General features: G+C 42.2%; 1 protein-coding gene across 5 annotated transcripts in view; it reads left to right on the forward strand.

The window, feature by feature from the left end:
* PDLIM5 (PDZ and LIM domain 5) overlaps positions 1–19,494 on the forward strand; it is a 144,677-nt gene that overhangs the window by 46,198 nt on the left and 78,985 nt on the right. For all 5 annotated transcript variants that reach the window (XM_069978335.1, XM_069978339.1, XM_069978338.1 and 2 more), the window contains one exon: positions 263–414. In XM_069978335.1, the coding sequence (XP_069834436.1) occupies positions 263–414 (152 nt within the window). The remainder of the gene's footprint in view (positions 1–262; positions 415–19,494) is intronic.

Raw genomic sequence — 19,494 nt, forward strand, 5'->3', positions numbered from 1 at the left:
GCAGCAACATTTTAAAACCTTTTAATTTTAGCCGACTTCCCCTTTAAAGTAACGTGCTGGAAAAAATGACTATAGATGTTCTGACTGGTTGCCTTTCGAAATCCTATTCACCTTGATCCCCACAATGCAAAGATCTTTGACTTCTATATCTGCTGCATACCGCCAACATCTGTTCCCTCAGGAAAACTGTCTAGAATCTGAAGCAGAGGTGTAGTTATTTTATTTGTGACACATCTTTTTTTTTTTTTCCTCCCCATACTAGTTAAATGACGGAGGGAAAGCTGCTAAAGCAAACATCGGTATTGGTGATGTGGTCCTTAGCATTGATGGTATAAGCACCGAAGGAATGACTCACTTGGAGGCACAAAACAAGATTAAAGCTTGCACAGGATCATTGCGTTTGACCCTACAAAAGTAAGTTTAATTTTTTTGTCTGTTTTTAAAATTGAATGACTAAAGCTGACCTTAAAAGAGAAGGCAAAAATCATAATTTTCCAGGAGGCAGGGAGGAACATAATAATCAAGCTCTAATTACCTCTGGTCAGGCTCCTTGACCTGCTCCTGAAGAGATGTCAATGATTGCCCACTCAGCCAGTCAATGATTGGGCCGGGAAGGCACTGCAGTCACCGATTGGCTGAAAAGGCAATCCATCAGCTGTGTATGTTATTCTTGTGATGACATTTGAACTCGGGGGGTGGGGGGGAATGATTCCCGGTGGGGTCCCAGAGCCTTTGACATGCCACTGCAGAGGCACAAGAGAGGTAAGCAGTACTTGCTTATTATATGAAGAAGAAGTACAGAGCAGCCGGCACTACTCTACACTGAAGCGGGGGCAAGGGGAATGCAGTGCCGTCCACCAAAACAGCAGCAATGGTTTTCACTCGTGGCGGTGCTCGCCAAAAAAGCATGGATCGTATCATGAGGATATAAGGTAACAAAGATGCCGCACTCACCATGATTCAGCAGATGACAGTATTTATTAAGTACGCTGTGGAACTGTCATGGAAGTTTTCGCGCTCTTCCAACGCTTCGTCAGGTCTAGACCTGACGAAGAGCTGCAAGAGCGCGAAACCGTTTGTCTAGGAAGGCACCTGCCTCTTCACTGTCCCCCTTCCATGCCAGGTCTACAGCGTACTTAATATAGACCGTCATTGGCTGAATCATGGTGAGTGTGGCTCATGTGTTACCTTGTATCCACTTTTTTATTATGTTCCCCCCTGCCTCCTGGAAAGTTAATATTTTCACCGGAGTTCTCCTCTAAGATAGCTACGGCTGTCCAGGCATGATGGGAGCTGTAGTCTTGCAACAGCTGGAGGGACGAAGGTTCCCCATCCCTGATCTAAACAGTGCTCTCTTGGCATAGGCATGGTCAATATAAGAACTGAGGTCACTGCCCCTGCATCACAAATTCTCTAAATGGCACTGGCGATGTCCATGCAGCCCTTGCCCAAACACTTGATCTCTTACCTTTCCCCGCTCCTGGTCTTCTCTCCTGTGCCCTGTGCTCCGCAGCTTCCCAGTCCCGGTGGCAGCATTGTCTGAGCAGCCTGCCCATTACACCAGCCTCAGATCAGATCAGTCAGATCACCTTGGTCATTGTAAACTAAGCTGATGAAAAAACAAAAAACAAAACAAAAAAAAACATACAAGGTTTATTCATTTCTCAATCAATCATCGTAACTGATCATCTTATCCCTGAACATACATTTGATTGGAATTGATTAAACCTTGGACTGTTTTCATCTCTCGTGCTAGCGAGTTTTTTCCAGAAAGACATTAGAAAAACACATGGGCTGTAATATAAAGAATTTTCTGTTCTGCATGTAAGATGAAAAAACACCCATGTCTCTATATAAGCATTCCAGATGTCCACAGTTTTTCTTGTGGAGTTTTCCTATACATACTCCAAACGTTACACTATGAGGATACATTTAGCACAACAGCAAAGTGAGAACACTTGCTGTATGTCCTGCAGGAAGTGATGTATTCTTTACAGTCTGACACAGTGCTCTCTGCTGCCACCTCTGTCCAGAACTGTCCAGAGCAGGAGCAAATCTCCATAGAAAACCTTTCCTGCTCTTTGTGAACTACCCTTTTAATAAACATGCTAAATTCTATTTCCTTTCTACCTTTCTGTCTCTCCTACAGTAATGTCTTGCATATATTAAAGCAACTCTGTACCCACAATCTGACCCCTCCCCAAACCGCTTGTACTTTCAGATAGCTGCTTTTAATCCAAGATCTGTCCTGGGGTCCGTTCGGCAGGTGATGCAGTTATTGTCCTAAAAAACAACTTTTAAACTTGCAGCCCTGTGTCAAATTGGCGTGGCCTAGAGTACCCATGCCCTAGGATTGCGACACCCCTCCGTCCCTCCTCCCCGCCCTCCTCATTATTAGGAATACCCCTAGAACAATTTCTGCTATTCATCACCTGTGTGAACACTGCACATGAGCCGGATCGTTAAGGCACCTGTGCACTATTCAGACAGGTGAGGAATAGGAAAAATCCTGCCCAGGGGCAATCCTATTTATGAAGAGGGACGGAGAGGCGGTGCAATCCTAGGGAATACACACTCTAGTCCACGCCAATTTGACACAGGGCTGCAAGTTTAAAAGTTGTTTTTTAGGACAATAACTGCATCACCTGCCGAATGGACCCCAGGACAGATCTTGGATTAAAAGCAGCTATCTGAAGGTACAAGTGGTTTGGGGCGGCAGATTGTGGGTACAGAGTCGCTTTAAAGTCTAAGGGGGAGATTTATAAAACATGGTGTAAAGTGAAACAGGCTCAGTTGCCCCTAGCAACCAATCAGAATCCACCTTTTATTTTTCAGAAAGCCTGTCAGGAATGAAAGGTGCTATCTGATTGGTTGCTAGGGGCAACTGAGCCAGGTTCACTTTACACCATGTTTGATAAATCTCCCCCTAAATGATGTAATTAAATTTTTTATACTATATTGGTAGACTGCCATTTCCACTGCTGCACTATCCACAGCTGCTAACGTCCCTTGTTGCTGCACAGAGGGTAGGTTGTAATGGACTGTGCCGGGCCCCAAGCCGACCTCTGCTCTCTACTACTACAGCTACAGATGGCTTGCCTGCGTTGTCATGCCTTTGTTGTAAACTACGGGGGTATCCAGACCGAGACACCATCTCAGGCGTATTAGTGTATGAAGAGCCGGTGCCTACTGTGCGCATTGTACTAATCTGTTTCAGCCAGTTGTGCTGAGTGCAGTAAATGGTTCCCTGCTGACTTATTATTATTCAGGCACAATGGAGTTCTTGGCTTGTAATGTGTCGGCTTTGCACATGAAGTTACTTTTAAAGCCCGTGTTGGTATTCGTTTTATTTCTGCATTAGGTAGGTGGAGTTTGCTGAAAGGGAATATGTTGTCAGAAACGTTAAACATATGTTTTCAAACAACTTCTAATTTTACATTTTGCCAGGTTATAAAATAATCCTGAAATCTTGCACTTCTTAGTACGGTCACTGGACCTACTGTACAATTATTGTAACAGTAGATGCATCCTCAAATAAAATGTTACTCATTGGATTCTATTGTTTTTGAGTTCTTGTCCACAATAAAATGGTGTATGTGCAGGAAGCAGGAGGCAGGCTAATAGGTAAATAGGCATGAATATGGGTGGTGAGGAATGCCGAAGTGCAGCACAAGGCATGCCACTACTCCTCTTTGACACTTGGTTAGAGTGTGTTTGTTAAAGTCTACTGCACAGAGGTTTTCTAAACAGGGATCATGCACACAAGGGGACACACACCTATACTACACTGTCAGCACCTCGGGTCCGGTGCTAACAGATTCCCTTTAATGGTGCGTTCACATCTACAGGATCTGCTGCAGATCCTGAAGGTGTGAACGCCCCCAGTGCATTAGACATATAACAGTAAATAACCGCCATTATTTCAATATAACAGCCGTTGTTTTAAAATAACAGCAAATATTTGCCATTAAATGGCGGCCATCCACTCAATTTCAACATTGTGTGAACAGATCCTTTCTGTGTTTTTAATCCACTCCTGGTTTTGGTTGCAATATGAGGACCACAATACTGGCTGAAATATACGTAGTGTGAACCCAGCCTTACACAGCAAAACTAATTGAGCGGCTTGGCCACACGAATGATCCCTTTATCATTTGTGCGGCCATTTAAGTGCATTGCTAATGGCCGCACGTGGCCTGTTTACATAGGGAAATGCGCAGACGATAAATAGTTATTTTTAGGGCTGCAAAAAGGATGTGATCAGCCGATGAGCAAGCGTTTTCCCACTCCTCAGCTGACCGCTGTCACTTTTACACAGGCCGATTATTGGCTGAATGCTCCTTTGCCGATAATTGGCCCGTGTAAATGCGCCCTAAGAAGTGAATGAGGACTGGTAATGGTTTCCTGTACATCTATCAGCTGTCTATGGATAACTCTAGGTCACAGCTTTATGGCGGCCTCAGGCTAGACTGTCAGATTAGTGTTCAATGCCACATGCCGCATAGCCATCTTTCACGCTAAGTGACAGATCTGCATTATGTCAATGGAAGCCCAGACTAGGCCGCAGATCCTGGCAGTGGTTGACTTCAACTTGAGGCATTGTCATCCAGAACAACTACTGTCATGGAGCAGCCGTGAATGACAAGTCATCTGAAATCTCTAACCTCCAGCCTCACAGCTCCTTTTGTTATTTTCTTTTCTATTGTATTATCTGTGATCTGTCTGAGACAAAGCCATAAAATTTACTGTGAAGTGCAAACTGGAAACAATATAACAAGATACATCATGTAATAAATGGAACATTGTACTCAGGGAACTAACTGTACTTTCTTCTAAATAGACCGTGTCCTCGATTGTGAGTTTCTAAGCTTTGATGATTGGTAGGTGATGGCGTTTGTTGGTGCGTTGTGTGCCTATTAGTTGCAATGTTATACCACTGGTCATTGGTAATTTCTGATCTTTTACTGATTTATGGCTATTATAAAAGCAGCGTAGGAAAAATATAACTCTAAAATTGTTATTTTTATTTTACTTAGTGATTACTTCCATATACACTGCCCTGGGTACCTCATATACACAATCCTGGGTACCCCATATACACTGCCCTGGGTACCTCATATACACAATCCTGGGTACCCCATATACACTGCCTTGGGTACCTCATATACACAATCCTGGGTACCCCATATACACTACCCTGAATACTCATATACACAATCCTGGATACCCCATATACACCGCCCTGAATACTCATATACACAATCCTGGATACCCCATATACACTGCCCTGAATACTCATATACACAATCCTGGGTACCTCATATACTCAATCCTGGATACCCCATGTACACTGCCCTGGGTACCCCATATACACTGCCCTGAATACCCCATATACACAATCCTGAATACCCTTTATACATTGCCCAGGGTACCCCATATACACAGCCCTGGATTCCCCTTGTTAATGTAACTTTAAAGAGGTTGTCCAGGCAAAATTAAGGGCCCTATTACACAGAACAATAATCGGCCCTCTCCGGCCGATTATCGCTCTGTGTAATAAACACAACATAATCATCGGCTGATCGTTGATATAGGTTTGGACCTCTAATTGACGGGTGTTGACCACGCATTGCTACGTGTAATAGCGGTGCACGGCTGACGATTTCCAAACTGTGTACATTACCTATCCATGCTGCAGGGCTTCTCTTGCGCTCTGCTTCTCGATATTGTAACAATATTGTTACAGCGATCGTTATTACGGTCATTTACTCCATCTGATCCCAGCAAAACAATGAACAATGTGCAATTACTCTGGATGATTAGTGAACGAATGGGGAATTACAGGGAACGATAAGTGAACGATTAACAATGATTTTAGGGTCAGCTCTAAATCAACGACACGCGAAGGATAGTTCGATCCTTGCCTGAAATTATAGGAACGAATATTGTTTAAATCGAACGGTCTAATGATTTTCTGCATCATAATCAGGACGGCGGGCAGCATGTGACCTGCGGCTGTACGGGACGTGTAATCGTGCTCTAACGTCCCCTATCCACAGGATGGTGCTGTACTCGGCTCTCTACAGTGGATCCATTCATTCTCTATGGAGCCATCGGAGAAAGCAGAGTACAGCCGCAGGTCACATGCCATACCCGCGGCTGTATTTATAACAAAGGAGCCGAGGGCTAATACGGAGATCAGCGGGGTGGGGTACAGGGGTCAGATACCTCAAGATTTCGTACTTGTCCCCTATTCTGTGGCCTAGGGGACTGGTTAGTTTTGCCTGGACAACCTCTTTAACATGATTATATTGGATAATATCAGTGGAAGCCTATAGTTGTATATTTCCTGGGATTTTGGAGTGCAGTGCTGAAAGATTTTACTGTTCCTCACATTTATTTTCCTAAGTGAAGGAGACTCTTTGGTCCTTGACAGATCTGTGTAAGGTAAAGAGTGTAAAGTGAAATCTTGAGGTTTTACAAGTAAACGTTGTGTAATGTGGCCTTGTTCTGTGACTGATCTGCAAGTAATTCCGTACCTCACATTCATCACATCTGCTAACAGTGTGTCAGATGTATGTCGAGTAAGATTCCGGCTCAGAACTCGTCTACCGTGTATATATTCTCTGTGTATATACACCTTTTTATAGTCATTATCAGTATGTATAAGTATTATTATAGTCAGTGGTATTAAGAGAAACCTAGATATTCTGAGATATGGTTTTATATGGAAACCTTTCTTTCTTTTTTAAGATTTATATCATGTAGGATACATATGGCATATCCACAGGATATACCATAAGTGTCTTCTAGATCAGTGCTTTTCAAACTGTGAGGCGCCCCCTAGTTGTTGGTGAGGCCCAGCTGAGGAGGCAGTTTGCACAAAAGTTACTATAATCTGCACAGTCCTTTTGCTGTTTGCAAAAATCTCCATTTTAGCAACATTATTACTTGCTTTATTAGAATCTAGAGCTTGAGAGATAGGTGAAAAGTAGCCCTAGCATTATTTTCAGCTTTTAAATGGACTTTCACCACAGATAGTGAGGCCCAGGCACCCTCTTGGGCAGTCTGGTGAGGCCTGGGCATTGCCTTAGGGCCCTATTCCACAGTAACAATAATTGGCCGGATCGGCCCCATTTGGCCCGATTTGGCCAATTATCGTTTGGTGAAATAGAGAGAACGATCAGCCGATAATCGTGTCCTCGGCTGATCGTTCATTTAGGGCCAGACCTAAAATCATCGTTCCCCCCACCGCGCATCCCTACGGTTGAATAGCGGTGCGCGGCGGGTGACCGACGATTTGAGAAGCAGCAGCATACATTACCTGTCCAGGCTTCTCCGCGCTGTCTTCATCCCTGGGTCCCGCGCACTTCAGAATGGCTGGTCAGCTGACGGAGCGCTCAGCCAATCACAGGCCGGGACCGCCGCGGCCTGTGATTGGCTGAGTGTGGCCTGTCAGCTGACAGGCCATTCTGAAGATAGAGAGCGCGGGACCCGGGGATGAAGACAGTGCGGAAAAGCCTGGACAGGTAATGTATGCTGCTGCAAGGGCTGCAAGGACATCCGTAACTATGTCCCTGCAGCCCTCGCTCAACGATCATCGGGCCGTGGAATAGGCCCAGTAAACGAGCGGTGATCTAGCAGATCGCCGCTTGTTTACATCGTTGATCGGGCCCTCCTCGGCCCGTGGAATAGGGCCCTAAGTCTGTTGGGTGAGGCTCCAGTAGAAAAAGTTTGAGAAGCACTGTTCTAGATGCAGGCCCTACCTCTGGGACCTGCAGATCGTAGACTACTATTAGAGTCAATTAGAGTAGAATAAATTAAGGCTTCCCGATCACTTTGTAGTGGCCACAAACAGGTCGGAGGGGGAGCCTTTGATCTGAAGATACAGAGGTGGGACCCACATCTGTGGGACACTTATGGCATAACTTGTAGATATATTATGTCAGGAGATAAACTTTTTATTGAGCACCTTAAAGGGAAACTTTTTATTGAGCACCTTAAAGGGAAACTATCATCAGGTTCATAAAAATGAACACACTGGTATCCGTGTGTAGCTGGGTACGTGCTGTGTACGTGGCTGTTCTTCTTTTCCCTGATCAAAATGCATCCTCTTTTTAAAAAAAATTTTTTTATTGTACACCACATTTGTGGTTAACCACATTTGTGTATGCTTAAAAAATGGATGCTTTTTGATCTGTTTATTGATCCTTTTTTTTTTTTAATAGTGAAAGTCATCTGTTTTTCATCCGTTTGTTTCATAAAATGGATGAAAAAAACGGATTACAAAAATGCAGTGTGAACACAGCCTAAAAAGCCCAGGAACATCCACTCATAACTTAAAGTTAAACCCATGTAAACTGTCAAAACATTGTTAGGCTATGTTCACATTACGCATGAGACTGGCAAGGTCACGGAACGGCCGGTCTCTGAAAACATCCGTGTGCGCCCACATCAGAACTCTCCACAGCACACTATGGAGCGTGCGGACGGAGCCGCTCACTCCATAGTGCACACTGACAGGGTTTTCAGCGGCCGCTATTCAATGAATAGCGGCAGCAGAAAACTGACATGTCAGTTGTTTGCGGCTCCGCTAGGAATCTCGGCCGAAGCTTATACTATGTGTATATGCTCCGGCCGTGATCCCATAGATAGCAAGGTAACGTATATTTTCGTAATATTAATGGCAGTGGTTTTACGAAAATATACGTTGTGTGAACATAGCCTTAGGTTGGCTTCACACGTAACAGAATCGAAGCGAATTTCATGCCTTGAGTTTGCTGTGAAATCCACTGCTGTTCCCTTCCTGTGAGTTTTAATAGGATAACATACTTGCAGCGGAATTGTCATCCTGCCACGAGCATGTAAGCGGTGGCCCCCCTTAACCCCCCCTGTGGCCCTCTGCATAAATTACCCGGTCCATGCTCTGGCTTCTTCTGTGTCTTCCGGCGCCCTGACATCCAGCTCAGCCAATCAGTGCGCTGTCCTACCGCGTCAATCTGATTGGCTGAGCGGGACGTCCAGGTTCTGTTACGTGTGAACCCAGCCTAAGGGTACAAACCCACACACCGTATACACAGCAGATACGCAGCAAAAACGCAGCAGATTTGAAGCAGATTTGGTGGTGCAGATTTGATGCTGTGTCCATTTATTTAGATCTAATCTGCTGCGTATTTGTTGCGTGTTTGCTGCGTATTTGCTGCGTATCGCAGCAGTAAATAAGCTGCGTATACGGTGTGTGGGTTTGTACCCTAAGGGTAGCTTTACACACACCGTATCGTAGCAGATTTGATCTAAATAACTGAACACTGCATCAAATCTGCACCATCAAATCTGCTGCGGATCTGCTGCAGATCCAGTGTGTGAAGGCACCCTAAAGGTTTGAATGGTTCTATTGGTATTGCATTACGGTGCTGAAGGTAAGATAAATCAGCAGCCGCATTTTCCAGACATGACGACGTGTGATCTTGCTTGGTTTATGTCATTATTTTTGTAGCCAGGCTGGATACGTAGGCAGAGCGTTGTCATTTATCTGAGCAATGTGTTCTGCGCTTTATTTAGCCCTGTGGTTTAGCATGTTTCAGCACCTTGCAGTAAGTAATTGTATCTAGCAAGCTGATAGCCATAAAGCACTGCGCACAAGATGACATAAGGTGCAGATGTGGTACCATCTATTCACAGTCCACTCTACTTTTTCCTTATTATATTACGTTTACATATGTTTTGTTACAACCTCTATTATGTAATAACATGCTTGGCGGAAAATGTAATGGCGGAAAACTGAATATGAATTTTTAGTAGATGCTCATCCAAACCTTCTAACTGAACCTGTAAAGGCTGTGAATGGGGGTCATTTATCATGGCCATGGCTTAGGTCAACAAAAAGGCACTCTTATGGAGCAAACATGGCCGTCTGTGCAAATATTTGTGCTCTTTTGCCGATCTCTCTGCACACTTGATGAGTGGGCGTGAGGCGGATGTTACCATGATTTACATCTGCACCAGATTAAAGGGGTTGTCCAGCGGAAATCTTTTTCTTTCAAATCAACTGATATCAGAAAGTTATATAGATTTGTAATTTACTTCTATTAAAAAAAATCTCAAGTCTTCCCATATTTATCAGCTGCTGTGTGTCATGCAGGAAATGTTGTTTTATTTTCAGTCTGACACACTGCTCTCTGCTGACATCTCTGGCCGAGACAGGAACTCTGTCTCAGTTTTATATGAATCCCCATAGAAAACCTCTCCTGCTCTGGACAGTTCCTGTCACGGCCACAGATATCAGCAGAGAGCAGTGTGTCGAACTGAAAATAAAACATTTCCTGCATGACATACAGCAGCTGATAAGTATGGGAAAACTTGAGATTTTTTTAATAGAAGTAAATCACAAATCCATCTAACTTTCTGATATTGATTTGAAAGAAAAAGATTTTGCTGGACAACTCCTTTAATAAATCTAAATTACCCCCTTTTTTTGTCTTTTTACTGTATTAGCTAATAATCTATTTTATGCATTTTTTTTTTCATACTTATTTTCTTAACACGGTGTAAAAATTGTTATAGACCAGACGGGAAATAAGATATCATGTGATTAAAATGTAAATTCTCTTCTTGATCCTGCAAACCTGTATACGCTTTCTAAATTAAGAGGGCTGCAAAGGTCAAAAATCATATGGAATTTAAAGGACTTGTTAGTAGGCATTTAGCAATTGGCAGCTTAGTTATTGCAGGTTTATTTTAAGCTATCAGTTGGTGAATGATGTAGGGGAACAATGTGAATTTGGCTTCTACTTATCTTCTCTTCCCAGAATAACACATGCATGGCTTTACACTTAGCTGAGTCTTCAATGGAATTCTAGCTTTAAACATCGTTCCTCTTTACCTTCAGAAACAACTTTTTTGGAACTTGCATCTGACAGAGTTGGCGCTTGCTTTTTGAAGGAAGTGTAAATATTTACAGAACACATCATTGTTCTTTGTTTTTGTTTATACGTTATTTTGTTTTTTTTACTTTTTATTTAGCCAAAACAATGTATATACAATATATTATATATATATATATATATATATATATATATATATATATATATATATATATATATATATAGCCAGTCAGCTCAGGTTCATCTCTTGGCTTTGGGCTTCTAACAGAATTTTTTGTAATCTGTACATGATTATGCCTGAGTAGCTGCTCTGCCTTTGTGACATGTAGTTAGGAGCAGAGGGATGCTTTACAAGGGTCACGTGGGCTTTAGGAAATTGGTGCCTGGGGACAACTGATTGAATTTTATGGTACAGTTTATTTAGCATGGTCTGTGACCTGTGCAGAGGTCACAGAAGCGCATGAGGTGGGAAGCACTTTCTGGGGGAAGACACTTTTCTTTAAATTTGCAGTTAGGCATAGTTAATATTGCAGAGAGAAACATTTGTTACCTATGCACTTCATGACACATCTTAGATCATTAGATGGGAAATCTAAGGCTGGGTTCACACTACTTTTCTTTTTTTAACTGACACAAAAATGAGGTTGACTTTGTTTTTGTATACGCTAAAAAAAACATTATTATTAAAGTTATTATTTGAATGGAAGTCAATGGAAAGACAGATCAAAACTGATACACACAAATGCATACGTTTTTCCATCAGTTTTTTTTTTTTTTTTTTTTTTTTGGGTTGCAAAAAATGTAGTGTGAACCCAGCCTTATTGTGTCTGTGGAGTTTGTTTGGAGTATGTATATTAAACCACTTTGTAAACACAATCTTCCTTATTCTAGCAGTCATTGAGGTCATAAAATCCCTCTTTATAGATAACATTGGGGAAGATTTATCAAACATGGTGTAAAGTGAGACTGGCTCAGTTGCCCCTAGCAACCAATCAGATTCCACCTTTCATTTTCCAAAGAGTCTGTGAGGAATGAAAGGTGGCACCTGATTGGTTGCTAGGGGCAACTGAGCCAGTTTCACTTTACACCATGCTTGATAAATCTCCCCCGTTGTTTAAAATATACATGAAAATAGAATTGATCTATATCATCATGACTGACAGAATCACCAGCACAATTTCATTGATTAGTTTTCATCATATCAGCCGTCTTCCAACATACTCTTCACATGTAGGCTATGTTCACACACAGTATTTTTGCTCAGTGTTTTGGTCAAAACAACAGCAATTATTTGCCATTAAATGATGTTTTCAATCCACTCCCGGTTTTAGGTGAAAAATACAGAGCAAAAATATTGTGTGTGAACATAGCCTCATACTGTACATTAGGCCTTGTTCATCTATCTGCTATAATGAGTGAAGCCACATGCTTCTGACTTAGTTCAATGTGCTTGTAGAAATAAGCCCTACTCCGCAAATAAGCTGCATTACTTGATTACAGATATATATATATATATATATATATATATATATATATATATAGTAAGACTTAATGTAATAAGTCTAAAGTAAAGATATTTCTCCGATAGTGCCGTCTAGAAGGAAAGGCTGATTAGCCTAAGGTCAGATAAAGTCCAACCAGTCCAGGGAGGAATATAATACCCTAATTGACCTCATCCCCTGGTAATGGCTATGCCTTGATTTTCAGTCCCGTCCATCTCTTCTTACATATACGTCATTATCTCGCTGAGTATGACTTGGAGAGTTACACTGATAAAAGGAATGAAGCCGAAACATAGTTTGTAGCTAAAATAAACATTGGTTGCTATAATCACTCTCTGGGGGGGGGGGGGGGGGTCATATGTTTTTTTACTCTATGTGCTACAACAAGGTAGTACATATAGATATAGATTTATTTTTTTTATATATATAGAGGGTGCTTTGAACATAAAAATGCAAGCATACTCGCCTGCCCTGATCCCTCACATCTGCCGTTCTGGCTGCTCTCGATACCAGTCACATCCACAGCAGTTACCCACTACAGACAGCCACTGGCCTTGCGGACATTTTCTGTTCTTGGTTTAAAAAGAGTTGACTCACCATTAAATATGATTGCATCTCACCACCTGTGTACCGAATGCCATCCCACGTTATCCTTAAATTCACTACAGTGTTCATTCCAGCTCTAACCCACTTCTTCAATCTATCACTTAACACTGGAACTAGGGATGGTCCGAATCTGCCGAGGTTCGGGTTCGTACAAACCCGGACTCTCTGCAATGATTTCCGCTGTCTTAAACCTCCATGCAGAAGGTGGATACAGCAGGAAGACCGCCTGGAAAACTGGGATACAGCCTATGGCTGTGGCTGTATCCCGGTTTTCCAGGCTGTCCTCCCGCTGTATCCACCCTCTGCACGGAGGTTTAAGACAGCGGGAATCATTGCCGAGAGTCCGGGTTCGTACGAACCCGATCCTCGGCAGGTTCGGACCATCCCTAACTGGAACCTTTCCTTCATCATTCATCATGCCACCATCACACCCATTCTCAAAAGCGAATTCCTCGACCCATGCTAGTTATTCATCTACTGCCTCATTTTACTTTTCCTTTGTCTCAAAGCTTGTTGAACACCATGTCTACCTTGAACTTTTTTTTTACACCTTCAGCTCAAATCTTTGACCACGTTCACTCTACCACTCTCAACCACTCTATTGAAACCATTCTAAGTGGCCAGTGATCTGATGACCACCAAAGTCTCTCTGTGCCAATACTCTTTGCTCCTTCTCCTCATCCTTTGATACAGATGAGCATTCTTTCCTGCTGCAAACTTTCTCACTCCTAAGCATCACAAATGTAGCCCTCTTCTTGATCTCCTTATATCTCACGCACTGTACATTTGATGTCTCCTACTCACACACCGTCTCCTCACTTTACTGTTAGAGTCACTGTCATATTTTTTATTTTTATTTTTTTGCAAAAATCAATAGTCCAGGCTATTTTAAGAAACTTTGCAATTGGGTTTATTAGCCAAATATGCCATTATCTGCATTTAAAAAGTCTTTTCCCAGGTCCCCCCCCCTCCTCTTTTCCATCCGCTGCAAAAAATCAGGAAATTGTGACTTGTTGCATCAGACGTACCCAGTCTGTTCTAGGGAGAGGGAAGGGGGAGGAGGGAGTTAGCCGACAGCAGAAAGCTGAGAACAAAGGGATTACAGGCACAGAGCTGGGTGACAGCTGTAATCAGAGCTTAGAGAGGTCAGTGGTGACTGTCAGAGGAGATAAAGGGCAATGTATTTGTAGATTAACTCTTTGTTGTCCTGTTTTGGTCTTTTATTTAGCTTTCTCCATAGGAGAACAATGAAGACAGGGGGGAGAGCTTCAAACTGCTTTTTCATGATAAAAATGCATTTTTCGGCTAATAAACCTAATTACAAAGTTTCTTAAAATCGCCTGGACTATTGATTTCTGCAAAAAAAATTCACGAAAGTGACACTTTAAACTTCCCCAAGGCTCCGTCCTTTCAGTGGCTCCCCATTGACCAACAAATCACTTCAAATTGTTAAACATGACATACAAGGCTGTTCACAACTTATCCCCTCCGTACATTTTAGACCTGATGTCCTGACACTGCCTGCCGATCAGTGTTGGGAGATCTAAGGGTCCTATTCCTATTCCATTGGTCCGATTCGGCCAATTACCGCTCCGTGGAATAGGACCCTAAGAGATCCATGGAGGGGACAGGTTGTGGAGAGCCTTGTATGTCATGGTTAACAACAAGACCTCCTCTTGTGCTCTCCTCTCTTTCACAACCTTGCACAGCCATGCTCTGGCGGCCATTCGAGAACAAAGGGCTTGGGCAGTGATTTTCCACCGATAATGTCGGTGAAGTCTCGGGAGAGCCAAATACTCTTTATACTGACTGCCTTTATACTGGCTCTTTTACACAGAGATATTATCTGACAGATGTGTGCCTGGTTTTATTACAGCCAGTGATCAGCCATGAAGCCAGCAAACACTTGCTCGCCTACTGATCATTGTCTTTCAACATATAAAAAGATAATCTGCCACTGGCCGCACATCTTTCTGTGTAATAAAAGATGTGGCTGAATAAAGAAAAAGGCTGCATAACCATTAGCGATGCGCATACAACTCTGGCCTCCTGATTATAAAGCCATCTAATAGGTTTGGCAAGTGAGCATTTGCTTACTCCGTGGGTTGGCCCATGTGATATGGAAAAAAAATAAAAAAAATGGTCTGTAGTTTCTATGGGGATGGACGGGATAAGCGCTTGAGTTAAACAGCTTTTAACTACTCTGCCAGACTTTTTAGGGGGACATTTATGAAGATTGGTGCACCGCCCCCAAATGCCCCACTGGATTCACTAAGAGGCATGCGCCTCCGAATCCGACCGACCTGCCCCTGCTGCACGGTGGGCACAGAAATCTACACCTGCTTCTGAGCAAATGTAGACTTCTGCCATGATTTACACCTGCAAGCAGGCGTAATTCATGGTAAATCAGACACGGAAGGAGGCCACACCGCCTCCCCACCTTGCCGCACCCTCCCTGCCCGTCCATCGGGTGAGCGGGGGATACGACAGGCGTACGCCTAGGAGAAAGGCAAATCTGCACCTTCTTCTTGGGGTACACCAGTGGCACAGCTTATAGTAAAAGTCCCCCTATTACAAGGCATCAGATGAGCGCTTGCTTGCTCCTCATTGTTTGCTTGCTGCTGGTGCAGGGCCTTTAGTGTAAAAAATGTTTATATGGTAATGCATTAAGGCATACCATGTAGAATGTTTGTTTTTGATTTGTATACATATAACTTATCTGCATATCTATGAGTCACTGCCCCACGGTTCTCTCTGATATGTATATATTTTTAATTCAATGTATTTATTTAGCAGGGAAGTAAGAGGTCAGTGCGTCTTATCTGTTCCGCGTTGTTTACTATATTACTATGGTTATAAACCACAAGTCTATTAGCATCAGCCCTCACTGACATACTTTTCTGCTGAATCACCTCCCTACCTTATACCAAGACCAGGCAGATTTAGCATAAGGCTTTTGGGTCTGGAGCCAATGTAACATGTAACAGGGAATGTACATTACTAGCATTTCTCTAATATAGCGTAAAAAGTTAAAGGAGAAGTCCAGCAAAAATTTTTATTAAAGTATTGTATTGTCTGCTAAAAGTTATACAAATCACCAATATACACTTATTATGGGAAATGCTTATAAAGTGCTTATTTCCCTGCACTTACTACTGCATCAAGGCTTCACTTCCTGGATAACATGGTGATGTCACTTCCTGGATAACATGGTGATGTCACTTCCTGGATAAAATGGTGATGTCACGAACCAGCTTCCAGAGCTGTGTGAGCTGTGGCTGCTGGAGAGGATGATGGCAGAGGGACACTGAGGGACACAGAGCATCCCTCTGCCATCATCCTTTCCAGCAGCCACAGCTCGCACAGCTCTGGAAGTCGGGTCGTGATATCACCATGTTATCCAGGAAGTGACATCACCATGTTATCCAGGAAGTGACATCACCATGTTATCCAGGAAGTGACATCACCATGTTATCCAGGAAGCGACATCACCATGTTATCCAGGAAGTGACATCACCATGTTATCCAGGAAGTGACATCACCATTTTATCCAGGAAGTGAAATCACCATGTTATACAGGAAGCGACATCACCATTTTATCCAGGAAGTGACATCACCATGTTATACAGGAAGGGAAGCCTTGAAGTAGTAGTAAGTGCAGGAAAAAGCACTTTATAAGCATTTCCCATAATAAGTGTATATTGGTAATTTGTATAACTTTTGGGGGGCAATACAATACTTTAATTAAAATTCCGGACTTCTCCTTGAAGAGGAGTGTTAGATTTGTGTATGGGATATACCGTACATTTTGTGTTTATTTCAATCTTGGGAAGACGACAAGTAGATCCATGTCTGTATATAAGATACTGTGAAGAGTTTACAGTATATAGCAGAAGTAAGTAATGTGAGAAAAAAGTGACATTTTGCAGCAGTGAAATATTTCAGCTTTGACTCCCACTGTGGACGCGGCTTTTATCAGTGGGGAATGCCGGAGCCCGGAGAGGAAAAGCTGAATATTAGATTTGGAAAAATCTAAAAAAAAAGCTTTTACTCTGACTGGTATCATTCTGTCTGTTCCCTAATAAGGCAGTGATCTAATGCTTGGAATTCTTTAAGATTCCTCAAATGTCAGCTAAAATAGTCATTCTTTGACCACATTGGTATATTTTCAGTCTTTTTTTTCCCTTAAGGGCAGCGATTAATTTTTTTTAGCTCGACAACAGTAGCCTCAGCTAGAATATCATTCTGAGGACTATGTGAACATACGTCTTCTCTAATATTTAGCAGGATCAGTGGTTACCTACAGTACATACCTTTGGTAACAGTGGTGCAAATTGTAAAAATATACTTTATTATGGTAAGGGGGTTATCCAGTGAAAATGGTTTTCTTTTAAATCAACTGGTTTCAGAAAGTTATATAGATTTTGTAATTTAGTTTTATTTAAAAATCTCAAGTATTCCCATACTTTTCAGCTGCTGTATGTCCTGCAGGAAGTGGTGTATTCTTTTCAGTCTGACACAGTGCTAACTGCTTACACCTGTGTCAGTGACAGTAACTGTTGAGAGGAGTAGAAATCCCTATAGAAAACTGCTTTCCTGCTCTGGACAGTTCCTGTCACAGACAGAAGTAAATAGTTGCAAGAGGGTGATAAGACAGAAGTGGCAGCAGAGAGCACTGTTTCAGACTGAAAAGAAAACACCATGTCCATGTCAGGAACTGTGCAGGGCAGTAACATATTCCCATAGAAAACCTCTCCTGCTCTCCAGATTGGAAAGAATACACCACTTCCTGCAGGATATACAGCAGCTGATAAGTACAAGAAGACTGGAGACTTTTTAATTGAAGTAAATTTCAAATCTCTGGTACTTGCCACCAATTGATTTGAAAGGAATTTTTTTTTTTCATGGGAGTACCCCTTTAAGCCAGTGGTTCTCCAAACTTTTATGACCTTTACTTTGCTTATTATATTTGCTTTGCATAAATCCAGCTTCATTGCTTTGGTTGCCTGCCCCTAAACTTGCTCTAGCACCCCTGGGTCTTTCTTTTATACCATAAAAAGCTACTGCTTTTTAAATTGGCTCCTGTATAATTGTCTTTATATGCTTATCTACCTAGGCAAGCTCCAGTTGTTGGGTCCCTAGACAAAGAGCTCAATACGAAGGGTCACCCTGAAATCCAGTGATTGGCTGTAATTTGAGGAAATATTAAACAAGATAAAAAAAAAACAAAAAAAACATAGGCACTTTCTTCCAGAAACAGCACCACTCCTGACCTCAGTTTGGGCATGGTTTTGCACATCAGTTCCATCAAAGTGATGTTGAGCGCCGTATCAGAAAAGCAAAGCTTCAATGGCTTCTTTCCCATACATCATGTAGATGCCCTCTTGTCGTGTTTGGGGACATAGCAGTATAAAGATCAATAGAAAGATCTCTTATATACACATTCTATGGGAAGAAAAAAAAGACAAGGCAGCACATCCATTTTTCTTCCCATCGAAAATATATATAAGCCACCTATTCCGAATCTGCTGGAAAATCTGTAGAGATAAATCTCCAAAGGATTTGCTTAGTGTGAAGTAATACTTTAATATTCTCTACACACTGACTTGGTTTTTTGAAAAGTTTTTTTCCTATTACTGTTGACTCTTTATGATGGAAATAGTGTTGCCTTTGTGGTGTTCTTAAAATAAGCCAGAGCATACACAATGAGAGCCGGGAATACTCAGTATTTCACAACATTTCTTACATGTTATTTATGCTGGTTTCACACATGGCATTGCAAGATTTTTTTTGGTAGTTTTTGTGCCAAAACTACAGCCATTGGGCTGACCATTACATAAATTCAATGTATCCTGTGAAAGTTTTGTTATACACTGCAATTCCAATTGGGAGTCATATTTATTCATTAAACCAGTTAGTTGTGTATGGCAAAGTTAAAAGGGTTATTCAGCGCTACAAAAACATGGCCACTTTTCCCCCTCACTTGTCTCCAGATCGGGTGGCGTTTCAAACTCAATTCCATTGAAGTAAATGGAGCTCAAAGGGGTACTCCAGGCTGGGGGGCTTTTTTGGCTATGACCGGGGAGGTGGTGGATGAGGGCAATGACATCCCCTTACCTCCACTCTTCTAGCGGATTGTGTTGCACCGGTGCGTGCTGCTGGCCCCTTCCTGGTCTCTGACGCGAGCTTGTGACGTTATTATTACTATACTTATTATTATTACTATACTATATACTATATAATCCTCCTTGCTCGGTCTCATGATCAGTCAGGGTCTGAACATTCAGGCCTGGACCCATCACAACTTTTTACATGTCAAAAGTTTTTTTTTATAACAACTGTGGACAACTTAAAGTGACACTGTCACCCCCTTTGTGCATTCTGACATCTCTACTCAGGTGTAAAGGGCAAATTTAGCAGTTTTCACACCTTATTTTATATCATACGTCATGGTGCTTGTTTAACTAAAAAGTGATCTTTTATGAACTGCAGATTATGTTAAG

Source organism: Dendropsophus ebraccatus, chromosome 7, assembly GCF_027789765.1.
Source record: "Dendropsophus ebraccatus isolate aDenEbr1 chromosome 7, aDenEbr1.pat, whole genome shotgun sequence".
Taxonomy (NCBI): domain Eukaryota; kingdom Metazoa; phylum Chordata; class Amphibia; order Anura; family Hylidae; genus Dendropsophus; species Dendropsophus ebraccatus.